The following is a 13,026-nucleotide window of genomic DNA, read 5'->3' as shown; positions in this document are numbered from 1 at the left end:
CACTTCAATTAGGGGCTTTTGGTAGCCATCCACAAGCTTCTGGTTGAATCCTTGACCACTCCTCTTGACAGAATTGGTGCAGTTCAGTTAAATTTGATGGCTTTCTGACATGGACTTGTTTCTTCAGCATTGTCCACAAATTCTCAATGGGGTTTAAGTCAGGACTTTGGGAAGGCCATTCGGAAACCTTAATTCTAGCCTGATTTAGCCATTCCATTACCACTTTTGATGTGCGTTTGGGGTCATTGTCCTGTTAGAACACCCAACTGCGCCCAAGTTCCAATCTTCGGGCTGATGACTTTAGGTTATCTTGAAGAATTTGAAGGTAATCCTCCTTCATTATCCCATTTACTCTCTGTAAAGCACCAGTTCCATTGGGAGCAAAACAGCCCCACAGCATAATACTACCACCACTGTAGTTCACGGTAGGCATGGTGTACTTAAAGGTTAAAGGCCTCACCTTTTCTCCTCCAAAAATATTGCTGGGCATTGTGGCCAAACAGCTCGATTTTTGTTTCGTCTGACCACAGAACTTTCCTTCAGAAGGTCTTATCTTTGTCCATATGATCAGCAGCAAACTTCAGTCGAGCCTTAAGGTGCCGCTTTTGGAGCAAGGCCTTCCTTCTTGCACAGCAGCCACTCAGTCCATGGAGATGCAAAACACGCTTGACTGTTGACACTGACACGTGTTCCAGCAGCTTCTAATTCTTGGCAGATCTGCTTTTTGGTGATTCTCGGTTGAATCTTCACCCTCCTGACCAATTTTCTCTCAGCAGCAGGTGATAGCTTGTGTTTTCTTCCTGATCGTGGCAGTGACAAAACAGTGCCATGCACTTTATACTTACAAACAATTGTTTGTACTGTTGCTCTTGGGACCTGCGGCTGCTTTGAAATGGCTCCAAGTGACTTTCCTGACTTGTTCAAGTCAAGGATTCGCTTTTTCAGATCCATGCTGAGCTCCTTTGACTTTCCCAGCGTTTGTGGGCGTTTGCATCCAATGAGCCCTATTTAAATGGCCTCAGAGAAGTCACCAGTTGTAGTCACTCATAATCACTCACAAGACGTTAAGAGGCCATGCTATGAAGCTCATTTCATTGACACAACTTTCGAACTAGCCAAAATTGCTAATTTGTGTTGCTGTATGTATATTTTGACCCAGCAGCTTTGATCACTTTTTCTGTTAACCCATAATAAAATCATAAAAGAACCAAACTTCATGAATGTTTTTGTGACAAGGAAGTATCTGTTCCAATCACTCTATCAGAGAAAAATTAGAGAAAAATCAGAGTTGTAGAAATAACTGGAAACTCAAGAGAGCCATGACATTATGTTCTTCACAAGTGTATGTAAACTTTTGACCACAACTGTATATGTACACCTACCTTTTTGACACGTTGGCGAGTTTGAGTACCAGTCACTGTATGGTGTGACCAAACAGTCTCGTTTACAAGGCAGTAAGCAGGGCCGGAGAGTGTCTGGACGCAGGCTTTCTGGACACCTGAAAAAAATTAATTAACATTCTCACCAAATCCTGTAATACTGGATGAAAATAAAAGATCACAGCATCCGGTTAGACAGGAGTTCTAACCGCACTTAAAAGTTCAGTTAGATTTCATCCTTTATCCTCCTCAAAGTCTCTTGGGGATTTTTACTGGATATACCGTGAGGATGATAAACTGCAAGTAATGAAAACAATTGCCTTTTTTTGTTGTATATATATCGATGCAATTAAACCTACAATTTCAAGTTTTAAAATAATTATTTTCTTTCTTAATTACATATCTGTTTGAGTTCTCTTGTTTTTTATTTATTATTCTTTTTTGTTTTTTGTTTTTTACCTTGTGTGACTTGTCCTTGTGATCATCGATTGCTTTTCATTCACCATCTTGTGTCGACAGCCAATCCCTGCCTCTAATGTCACCCACCTGCTGCTCATTGTCTTGTCAACCACTGTCTATTTAATTTATCTGTCAGATCTGTCTGTTTATTTTGTCTCAGGTCCAGTTCCATTCATCGTCCCCAGTATTTCCTCGTGCTCTCGTGTTTGGCCCAGTGGGTTTGGTATTTGTTGTCACTTGGTTAATTTTCCCTGAGCTTTCTACTAATGTTCATAATTACTAAAACAATTGTTCTTCCCCAGACATAGAATTCATGTCGGTGAGATGCAGATGTTCTTTCTGCCCAGAGAGACACCCGTTGTTATCATTACTATTGTCCACATCCCACCGGACACTAAGTAAGTACAGCTCTCTCCCTTCTAATAAACAATCACCAGAACACCTACCCAAGTGCTGCACACAGTTGCAGGAGATTTTAATAAGGCAAATCAATACTGTTCTGCCAAAATGTTACCACGTCCAACAAAAGAGGATCAAACTCTGGATCATGTTTACTCGAACATCAAAGGTGCATACAGAGCCGCTCACTTGGGAGAGTCAGATAACGCCTCATCACATGGCCTGACGACGCCCTCCCCCGGCTCCAAGACTGCTTTGAACGGACACAGTGGGAAACTTTCCACCATGAGGACCTGGGAACCTTCACACATACAGTACTGTCTTACATCAAGTACTGCATGGCTACGGTCACTGTGGAGAATACATCCAGGCAGTGGCGGGCCGTCAGGACCTTCAAGGCCTTCTCTGCTGGCCTAAGAAATATCTGAATCATATTATATTTTGTCCATCAATACTTATTATTCCAAATGGTCTGTTAGCTTCTTTTCATTGCTTTTGCCCCTGGTTGCACTGCTTCCAGATGTGTGTTTTCATATTGAAGCATTTAAACAATCACATTTCAGCCATTATTTGTTGCCAGGATCAGAAATCTGCCTCAAAGCCTTCACAATCAGTCCTGCGGGCTCTGCTGCATTAAACTAGACTGTTGCTTTTAACCAATCAGATTTCGAGTTGGCAAACCCACAATGCTTTTTCATACGCATTGGCATTTTGCTGGCTGGGATACGTCATTGCTTTCACCAACTATTATTGGCTTGCTTTGGAGAGTAGGCGGGCCAAAGCCATAGTGAGGCAGCCAGAGATCGCAAACTCCACCCACAATGGCCGACAGAGCAAAACAAATGGATTTTGTTGCAGATTTGCTCACAAAGCTATTTTCCAGATGGACTTTTCCAGAAAAAAATGGACATCATTAAGAAAGGGCGGTCAACTCCGAAGCTAGCAAGCCTGTTACAGCCGGGAAAATGGTGTGTGCGGCAAAGAAGGAAGAAAGAAAGGAGGATGGATATTGTGTACAGTTAAAAATGATTTTTGGTGAGTATAATATGGCTATATTCCTAAATAATATTTCAATTGTGGGCCCAGTTCTGATATCTGAAAAGCTCCAGTGTTTGTATTTAATCACGAAATGCTGCTAGGAAGTGGATTTTACCCCATTTTACCCCAGTTTAATTTTTGCCGTTTCGCCATTGACGTCCATCGCTGTCTTTTCCCGGGAAAAATCACCCCCCTGGCCTGGTTGTAATGTCTCAAAAGTTCCAGTATTTGTATTCAATCAATAAATGCTGATAGGAAGTGGATTTTACCTCATTTTAGTGCATTTTTTTTGCTGTTTCACGTATGGACGTATCGACGTTCATCGCTGTCTTTTTACCGGTTCTGATGTCTAAAAAGCTTCAGTATTTGTATTTAATCAATAAATGCTGTTTTTGGCTGGATTTCACCCAATTTTCGGGCAATGTTTGCCCGTACGCCATTGACGTTCATCGCTGTCTTTTCCCCGGAAAATCACCCCCCTGGCCTGGTTTTAATGTCTGAAAAGCTCCAGTATTTGTATTTAATCATGAAATGCTGCTAGGAAGTGGATTTTACCCCATTTTTGTGCATTGATTTATTGATCGTTTTCTATTTGTCGCAGCTGTAGCTGCAGTAGAGGTTTTATAGCCATAAAATAGTTTTTGAGGGTTGGATTGATACGTTGAAGGCGCTACGAGAAAATGCACGGACCGCCACTGCATCCAGGTGTACCTAAACCGGAAACTGTGGATGACGAACCAGGTCCGATCACTCCTCCGGGCCCGAGAGGAGAATCGCCGTCGCCCCCGCCAGGAGAATCGCCGTCGCCCCCGCCAGGAGAATCGCCGTCGCCCCCGCCAGGAGAATTGGCGTCGCCCCCGCCAGGAGAATCGCCGTCGCCCCCGCCAGGAGAATTGGCGTCGCCCCTGCCAGGAGAATTGGCGTCTACGTCCTTGGCCTCCAAGTACACGCCGTCGTCCACAGCCTCAAAGTCTTTGCCGTAGGGGTCTCCGTCCTCGGCATCCGAGTATATGCCGTCATTCACAGCCTCCAAGTATACGCCGTCATCCACAGCCTCCAAGTATACGCCGCCGTCCATGGCCTCCACGTTTACGATGTGAGAGTCGCCATCCACGGCCTCCAGGTTTACACTGTGAGAGTCGCCGTCCACGGCCTCCAGGTTTACACCGTGAGAGTCCCCGTCCACGCCCTCCAGGTTTACTCCATCCGGTTCTCCGTCCATGACCTCTAAGTCTATGCCGTCGGGGTCTCCGTCCACAGCCTGCAGGTTCTCGCCGTTGTTTTGGCCCCCGCCAAAAGGATGCCTGCCCATGGCCTCTTGGCCCCCGCCAGGAGAATCGCCGTCGCCAGGGCCCCCGCCAGGAGAATCGCCGTCGCCAGGGCCCCCGCCAGGAGAATCGCCGGTGCCAGGGCCCCCGCCAGAAGGATGGCCCACGGCCTCCAGGTTCTCGCCGCCGGCCCCCGTAAGGGAGAATCGCTGTCGCCAGGGCCCCCGGCAGGAGAATCGCCGTCACGCCCGGCAGGAGAATCGCCGTCGCCCCCGCCAGGAGAATCGCCGTCGCCCCCGCCAGGAGAATCGCCGTCGCCCCCGCCAGGAGAATCGCCGTCGCCCCCGCCAGGAGAATTGGCGTCGCCCCCGCCAGGAGAATCGCCGTCGCCCCCGCCAGGAGAATTGGCGTCGCCCCTGCCAGGAGAATTGGCGTTGCCCCCGCCAGGAGAATTGGCGTCGCCCCCGCCAGGAGAGTTGGCGTCGCCCCGCCAGGAGAATCACCGTCACCCCCGCCAGGAGAATCGCCGTTGCCAGGGCCCCCGCCAGGAGGATGGCCCACGGCCTCCAGGTTCTCGCCGCCAACTTGGCCCCCGCCAGAAGGATAGCCCACGGCCTCCAGGTTCTCACCGCCAACTTGGCCCCCGCCAGGAGAATCGCCGTCGCCAGGGCCCCCGCCAGGAGAATCGCCATTGCAGGGCCCCGCCAGGGGAATCGCCGTCGCCCCTGCCAGGACAATCACCGTCGCCCCCGCCAGGAGAATCGCTGTCGCCCCCGCCAGGAGAATCGCCGTCGCCCCCGCCAGGAGAATCGCCATCGCCAAGAGGACTGCCGTCACTAGGCACACGAGAGCGGGGCGCCGAGGTGGGCGCACGAGAGTGGGGTGTCCGCGCGAAGGTGCAGGGCACCGGTGTCAGCGCGAGGGTGCGGGGTGCCGGCGCGAGGGAACGAGGCGCCGGCGTCGGTGCGCTGGAGCGAGTCGCTGGCGTCGGTGCGCTACAGCCAGGCGCTTGTGTCTGTGCGCTAGAGCAAGGCGTCGGCGTGGGCATGCAATCATGGTTAGTTGGAGCGGGTACCTGAAAGGGACGGTCCTCCTCTTTCCATGCCTCCAAAATTTCCCACATTGTCATGCCGGGTCTCAAAGGGCCAAAGTCATTTTGCCCCACTTCAACGTGGTAACCGTCATCCAGCCCCGTTTCGAATAGGCAGCCGTCATTCTGCCCTGTACCAAAATGGCCGCCATCCCAATGCTCCATCTCAAAATGGCTGTCGTAGTTGCGCCATGACACGTGATGTCCATCGTCATCCTGCCATGCTCTACCGTCGGAGCTTTCACCTGGCCTGGCTGGCATCTGGAGCGCTGATCTCCCCAGAATCTCGGGGAGGGGCACGCCATGTCTTCCCGTCAGTAGGGAGTAAAAGGATTCCTCCTCCGTGGAGAGTCCGGGACGCGTGGACGGTTCAGAGGAGCTTCACTCCACTTCCCCTGCCGGGTAGAATGGGAAGGAGAGAGGAAGGCCCATTCGTAGTCAGAGTCGGAGCCCAGGAGATTAACGAGCTCCGGGCCGTCCTCAAAATCAAACAAATCGGAGTCCGAGTCCCATTCAGATGTAAAACTTTTTTTTCCGCGGGGGGAGGCGAAGGCAGTGATGAGTGGGTGACCCAGGAGTGGGTAGGCAGGCCGGTGACAGTCTGTTCGTCTTCGGCGTTCACGCCGACAACGGTGGCCTCCCGGCGGCTCACAGGAAGGAGCCCAGTGAGCGATCCCACACCCTAGGTATGATCCTGCTGGGTCCATTATTGGTTGGAGTATTCTGTCATAAATCGCCTCCGGTGTGTAGTGAGGTCGGACCCAAAGATGCAGGAAGTTGACGGAAACAGGAATGCTGGTGCACAAAACTGAAGGTTTTAATAAGAACTAACAGAAAAGGCATGCAAACTTAGGATCAATAAAGAAATAAACCTAACGGGGATAGAACGTACGCACACTAACAGGGAGAAAACATGACCAAACGCAAGCAATACTCCAACGACGGCCATACCAAGATGCAACATATGAATAGACGCACAAGGGATAATTATCAATCAAACACACCTGGTCACATAAGGAAGGGGAGCGAAATGGGACACACATCACCCAGACAGCACACACAACGGAGACACGCACACACCTCCACCAAACTCCGAAACAAAACATGACACTTTGAGTCCCATCACCCGGTCACACCACCTCAACCTCCAGTATATCCCACAACAAGCTCGGGAAATTCTAACCCACTCATTGTGGAGGTAGTGGATTTGAGATGTTACCAGGCAAAGTCTTAAGGCCTGTGCTGACCAAGTAGCACCAGTCTTCGCATACATTTTCAACCTTTCACTATTACAAGCCTCTGTACCAGCCTTTCTGAAATCGGCCACCATCATCCCAATACCCAAGAAGTCACCCGCTTACAATCTGGGAGACTACCGCCCAGTAGGTCTCACAATCATCACTAAGTGTTTTGAAAAATATGTACTGAAACACATCAAAACCTGTCTTCCCCTCATCCACGACCTGCATCAGTTTGCATACCGGCCGAACAGATCCATCAAAGATGTAATAACCACCCCCCCCCATGCTGCACTGAGCCACCTTGAGAAAAGAAGGAGCTATGTCAGGGTGCTTTTCATCGACTACAGCTCAGCCATTAACACCATAAGACCAGACATTCTTATCCCCAAGTTGGCCAACCTGGGGCTCTCACCTTCCACATGCTCCAGGGTGAGGACTTTCTTGTCAACTGACCCCAGCACATGAAGCTGGGTCGCCACCTCTTATCTGCCCAAACACTCAGCACCGGCTCGACCCAAGGCTGTGTGCAGAGTCCTCTACTCGACTCGCTCTACCCACACGACTGCAGACCCACGCACCCTGAGAACATCATTGTGAAATTTGCAGATGATACAACTGTGGTGGATCACAGGGGAGAATGAGACAGCCTACACAGAGAGATGAGGTCTTTAGACTCAGCGAGTGGTGCGTTCTCAAAAACTTGGCGCTGAACTTCTCCAAAACCAGAGAACTCATCCTGGACTTCCGACGGAACAAGCCTGCTCCGTCGCCCCTGTATTTTAACGGCGAATGTGCAGAGCAAGTAGAGACTTTCAAATTCCTGGGAGTCCACATCTCTGCTGATCTCACTTGGGCGGCAGACACCACAGCACTCGTCAAGAAAGGGCAGCAGAGGCTACATTTCCTGAGAGTACTCAGGAAGGAGCAACTGAACACCAACCTGCACAGGGTGATCAACACAGCTCAAATGATCATCAACTGTCTCCTACCTACCCTCTCCAGCAGCTACGAATCCTGGTGCCTTAGAATGGCAGAGAACATTATAAATACAGTACGCATCCCGCCTTCCACCACTTCAACCTGCTGCCCTCTGGAAGGCGGTACAGAGCCATAACAGCGAAGTCAAACAGACTCAAGGACAGTTTCTTCCCAAGAGCTGTCACCATACTCAACTCGAGTTCTGCACCTAAGACCTAATCAAGACTTATTACTACTACTTATACTGCTTATTTATTATGTTGACCACCTTATCTATTACTATTTAGTGATTATTTATTCATCATTACTATATATTGATTATCTATGTGTTTGTTTGTTTGTTTTTCCGTCAGTAGACTCAGCGAGTGGTACGCTCTCACTCTGCTGACCTCACCTGGACTGCTTATTCATTTATTTCTTATTTATTAATTATATTGGATTGGATTGGATAACTTTATTCATCCCGTTTTCTGGAAATTTCATTGTGACAGTAGCAAGAAAAGGCATAGTTATAAGTTAGACAGTACCGTCGCAAAGGCCGCAGAACAACAAAGCAAAGCACAAAGTACAAAGCAAATCAAAGTAAATGGGATCATTAAGAATCACCAAATCAAATCATTAAGACAGAAATGCAGCAAAAACACAAAACGAGCAAGAGTGGACGGAGCTACCGCCTCCGGCTGCCATTTGAACGGTACCATTTTGGTTGCGGTAGCAAAACGGATACAGACTCAAAAGACGTAAAGTTGGACAAAAACAGGAACCACACACGGGAAGTCTTCCACAAGATGGGGAACTTCTGCAGACTGTGACCGAGGTAGAGAATATGCAGAGCCACTCTTCCAAGCTTATCTGCACAGTTCCTCAGTAGTCTGGAGCTGAAGACAAGAGTAGCAGAGTAGAGCCCCTCGACTCCGTTGCTGGTGAGCGCCGACAGCTCTTCCATCTTATCCCACGATGGAATGGTTGGTCAGAAGCGTTGCCTCTTCTCCCGGCACTTTTGTACAGCTCCGAATCTCCGGCGGCACCCAGGTGTTGCTCCTTCTGCTGCGTATTGTAACAGCTAGTCCCATGTGTGTGACAGCGTAGGCATGGCTGAATGGTTCCAAAAAAGAAGTAGCCGAAAGAAGCCAGGCTAACAGAACAAGGAAAGTTGTAAAAACATTAAAGCAAAAAGTATAAAGTACAAAGTAAAGTAAAAAGGAATATATTAATAAATATTAAAATGTAATTAAAAAAAGATAGAAGGGCTGTAAAACACGAAAAACATAAGAGTGCACAGAGCTACTTCCACTGGCTCCCGCATGAACGGCGCCATCTTGGACTGGACTTATATGTCTGTTTGTTGTTGTTATTTGTGCACTACTTGGTGAGAGCTTTAAATGTCATTATACCTGAATAAAGACAATGAAACCATTCAATTTGATTCAATTCAATTCAAAAGAGGAAACTTACAATTACAGAGTATTTTACCAAGCACCAGAGAGCAGTGTCCACCTTTGTAGTGCCTACTAGAGAGGAGGGTGAGGAGGAAATGCTAGGAAGGGTGAACATAAACTCCCATCGCTCATCATTTGGGAGTGAATTATAATCTATGATTTGCTATACCAGTAAGGACGAGACTAACATTAGGAAGACGTCTTCCATCACTTTTAGGAAGACAGCAAAGAGAGTTGTTACGTCTCATAATGAGACTGTCGTCTGTATGTAAGCTACGTTGGCCATCTGAAAAGCTGCCAAAAGAAAAATGTACAACAAAGTACAGATTTAATTCAATCTTTAATTTTATTTAATATTAAATATTATTTCTTAACAATTGTGAAAAGTATTGTATTGATTGAGTCAAAGAATAGTAACAGTCCAAATACTAATATTAAATAGACACCATAAAAACAATTTTCATACATCGCTGTTATTCAGCTATTACGCCAGGTCTTAGCACCTCGCAAAAACGAGATATTACCGTACCAAGTCCACCCCTTTCTGTCTGCCTGCTTTCCTGCATTTGGGTCGATTCCTCCAATCCACCTCGCATGCACAAAATGATTTATTCATTTATTTCCCTGGCAAAAGCCGTGGGGGTGCTGGAGCCAAACGCTGCTAACAATGGGCAGTAGGCAGGTTACACCCTTAATTGGTTGCTAACCAATCGCAACCCACAATGAGAAAAACAACCATTCATGCTTACACACACACCTAAGGACAATTTAGATTGTTCAATTATTAGTTGAGAATAATATTGTTGCGCCAATTTATATAAAGACTTAGACAACATTCGTTGCAACGAACAGAATCAGAAAATTGACTGTGAATATTAAATTGAAGGTGCTTTCAAGGGAATGACAGACTTACTAAAATCACTAGGTTGCTGTCTCAATCAAGAGGCTTTAGTTTACAGATGAAAGCAAATAAAAGGAAAAACCTACACATTAATGGTGAACTGGTGCATCAGATTAAAACCAATGCCATGCTTTTGTTTGCAACGAACTCCATGGTCTTTCGGTGCTATTTACTTTATGATGGTCAATGCTTGTTAACATCAGACCTTTGTCTCCAGCGATGTAAAAAAAAAATATCCCTTGGCACTAGTTTAATGTGCATTTTGTAGCTGCCGTCTAGAATGATGAGCTAGAATAACTAGACTAATTTCCATGCATATGTGACATGCTAGAGTGTTTGATTTATTAACGATTGCATGTAAAGAAGCTATGACGAGTTTGGATTGAATGTGTGTATCGGTGTTCGATTGTTGATCCTTGGATCCACATGGCAAGTGTGGGGCATGTTAAAGAAGATAGGTATTCGATTATTGATGTCTTAGCAAATAGCTTGAGGCACGGGAGGTGTGCTGAATCATTACAGTAAAAGTTGGATTGAACTAACAACAACATCTCACTGTTCTGATTATTTCCCCCTGTGTGTCAAGATCGAATGCAGGGTGTAACATTTTGGAGGCACCGCTGGGATTGCTGTTCAGATGTCCAGTGTCCAAGACCTGCTCACTGAATTCTGAGCCAGCTAAATCCCCCCAAACACTACAAACAAGGCAGATGGCAGTGAGAGGAGGTGTTGCTGTTTAAGAAGAACTGGAAGTTGGCGGTTGAGTACTTGTCATCTGAGGCCTACGAGATCATCAGAGGGACAGTAAAGACGTGCCAGTTCAGAGTTCACTCCTGTACAGTCAACAGAGCTCCTAGATCGTCAACAAAATGGAACAGTTACTCGAAGAGGTGGTAGGAACATTGAACAACCTGACGGAAAATAACCTACTGGAAATATGTGATTTTCTTAACATATTAAGAAGTGTTAAACGGAAATCGCGTCTATCATTAGTGGCTCACATTGTAAAGTACCTAGAAAGAGAAGAACTAGAGGAACTGCAGGATGAAGGCATGTCTGAATTGTTGAAACTGAAAGATAAAATATCAGATATGAAGCATGAAGTCAAAAGAGATGAAAACGAAAAGCAAGGATCAAGATTGGAAGAGACTCCAATAACTTTGCCCCAGCTACCAGATGCTGCGGACCCTCAAGGGGGTGTGTCTCCCCAGCCCCAGCCAAGCTCATACTGGCGCAAGGACTTCAAAATTGCCGGCCAAATAGGTGAACCAGGCCAGAGGGACAAGCTGACATTCTCCAGCCTTGTTCATCAAATTGAAAATGGACTGAATAGGGGTTACCTAGATGTGGAAATTATTGATGCAGTTATCAGAGCTATCTCCCCCAGTTTGCAGCTACGTAATTATTTGGAAGAGAAACCTAACCTCACTCTTCCCACACTCAAACGCATCCTACGCGCTCATTTTCAGGAAAGGAGTGCTACCGACCTCTATGTGCAGTTAGCTTCAGAAGTGCAGCATATCAAAGAGACTCCTCAAAGTTTCTTAATGCAAGTCTTAGTTCTTAGGCAGAAGGTACTGTTTGCATCTCGAGAATCAGAATCAGGAATCCAGTACAACCCAAGTTTAGTCCAGCGTATGTGCTTGCACACGATACTCACTGGTCTCCAGAGTGACAGTGTGAGGGTAGATATGCAGCCTCTCTTGCTGGACTGTAAGACTTCAGATGAACTGTTACTAGAGCGGTTAAATATAGCCTGTGCTAATGAAGTGGAAAGGAGAAATAAAAAGAGGTTTAGTACCCCACAGGCAGCGACACATGTTAGCAAGGTGCAGTCAGAAGAACTACGACCTACCAATTGCCCTGGAGAAGAAAAACCAAAAGTGTCCCGTGAGGTACGAGCGGAGTTGACTGAAGTTAAGGCAAGTGTCGCTTCTCTTAAAGATCTCAGTGCAGAGATAGCTCAGATCAGAAAGATACTACAGCAGTCTACATTTCAGCCTCAGTCCTACCCCCCACCCTCAGTTAGAAGACCAGTTGGGGACCCCCAGCCACCTTCTGCTCAACAAAATTACTACAGCAAGCCCCCAGCACCCCCCTGGAACACTAGCCACCCTGCTTATGTCCCAAGAAGGTGTTTTGCTTGTCAGCAGGGAGGGCGAGATGTGAAGTGCACACATTGTTATCGGTGTGGGAGTGGAGAACATTTCCAAGCTGGATGTAAAATCCGAGGAGGCAGACCACTAAAAGAAGAGACTATAGCAGAGCTAACTCAGGAAAGGGAAGGTGTGGTTCGTGTGCTTTGTGGCACACCCAGTCCACTGGCCATCGTCAATCCTCCCAGCATGCAACAGCAGCAGGTGGGAACTCAGCAACACCTGATGGTGGAACCTGCCGATTCAAAGGCAAAGATCAGACGACTTAGACAAGAGCTAGAAGAGAGGAATGAACAACTGCTGGACAACAGACACCAGCAGGAAAACATGGAGGAAGAAATAAAGAGGCTCCAGCAGGAGAATTTGAAGCTGCTCGTAGACGCCCGTGCAGCCCGCGCCTATCGCGATGAACTGGATGCGCTGAGAGAACGCGCAATCAAAGCTGACAAGCTGGAGTTATACAAGGCCAAAGTGGAGAAAGGGAGACAAGGGATGGAGGAGGCGTACACCATTGCCACCGTGAGTGTACGAAAAGCTGCAGAACGAGGTAAAAAGCACTATGACACCAAAGTGAGGAGCTCCGTGCTACAACCAGGAGAGCGCATCCTGATAAAAAACCTGACACCAGAAGGAGGAAAAATTGACAAGAGTATGGAGAGAAATAAACAGCAGCCGGTA

At 47.3% G+C, this 13,026-nt stretch overlaps 1 protein-coding gene across 1 annotated transcript in view; it reads right to left on the bottom strand.

The window, feature by feature from the left end:
* Positions 1–13,026, bottom strand: part of thsd7aa (thrombospondin, type I, domain containing 7Aa) — a 148,591-nt gene that overhangs the window by 62,271 nt on the left and 73,294 nt on the right. Inside the window, exon 9 of the mRNA XM_077590456.1 lies at positions 1,383–1,498. Within this exon, the coding sequence (XP_077446582.1) occupies positions 1,383–1,498 (116 nt within the window). The remainder of the gene's footprint in view (positions 1–1,382; positions 1,499–13,026) is intronic.

This window comes from Stigmatopora argus, chromosome 21 (genome assembly GCF_051989625.1).
Source record: "Stigmatopora argus isolate UIUO_Sarg chromosome 21, RoL_Sarg_1.0, whole genome shotgun sequence".
Classification (NCBI taxonomy): Eukaryota; Metazoa; Chordata; class Actinopteri; order Syngnathiformes; family Syngnathidae; genus Stigmatopora; species Stigmatopora argus.
The sequence above is the reverse complement of the archived record's forward strand: the minus strand, read 5'-3'. Positions and strand labels throughout refer to the sequence as shown.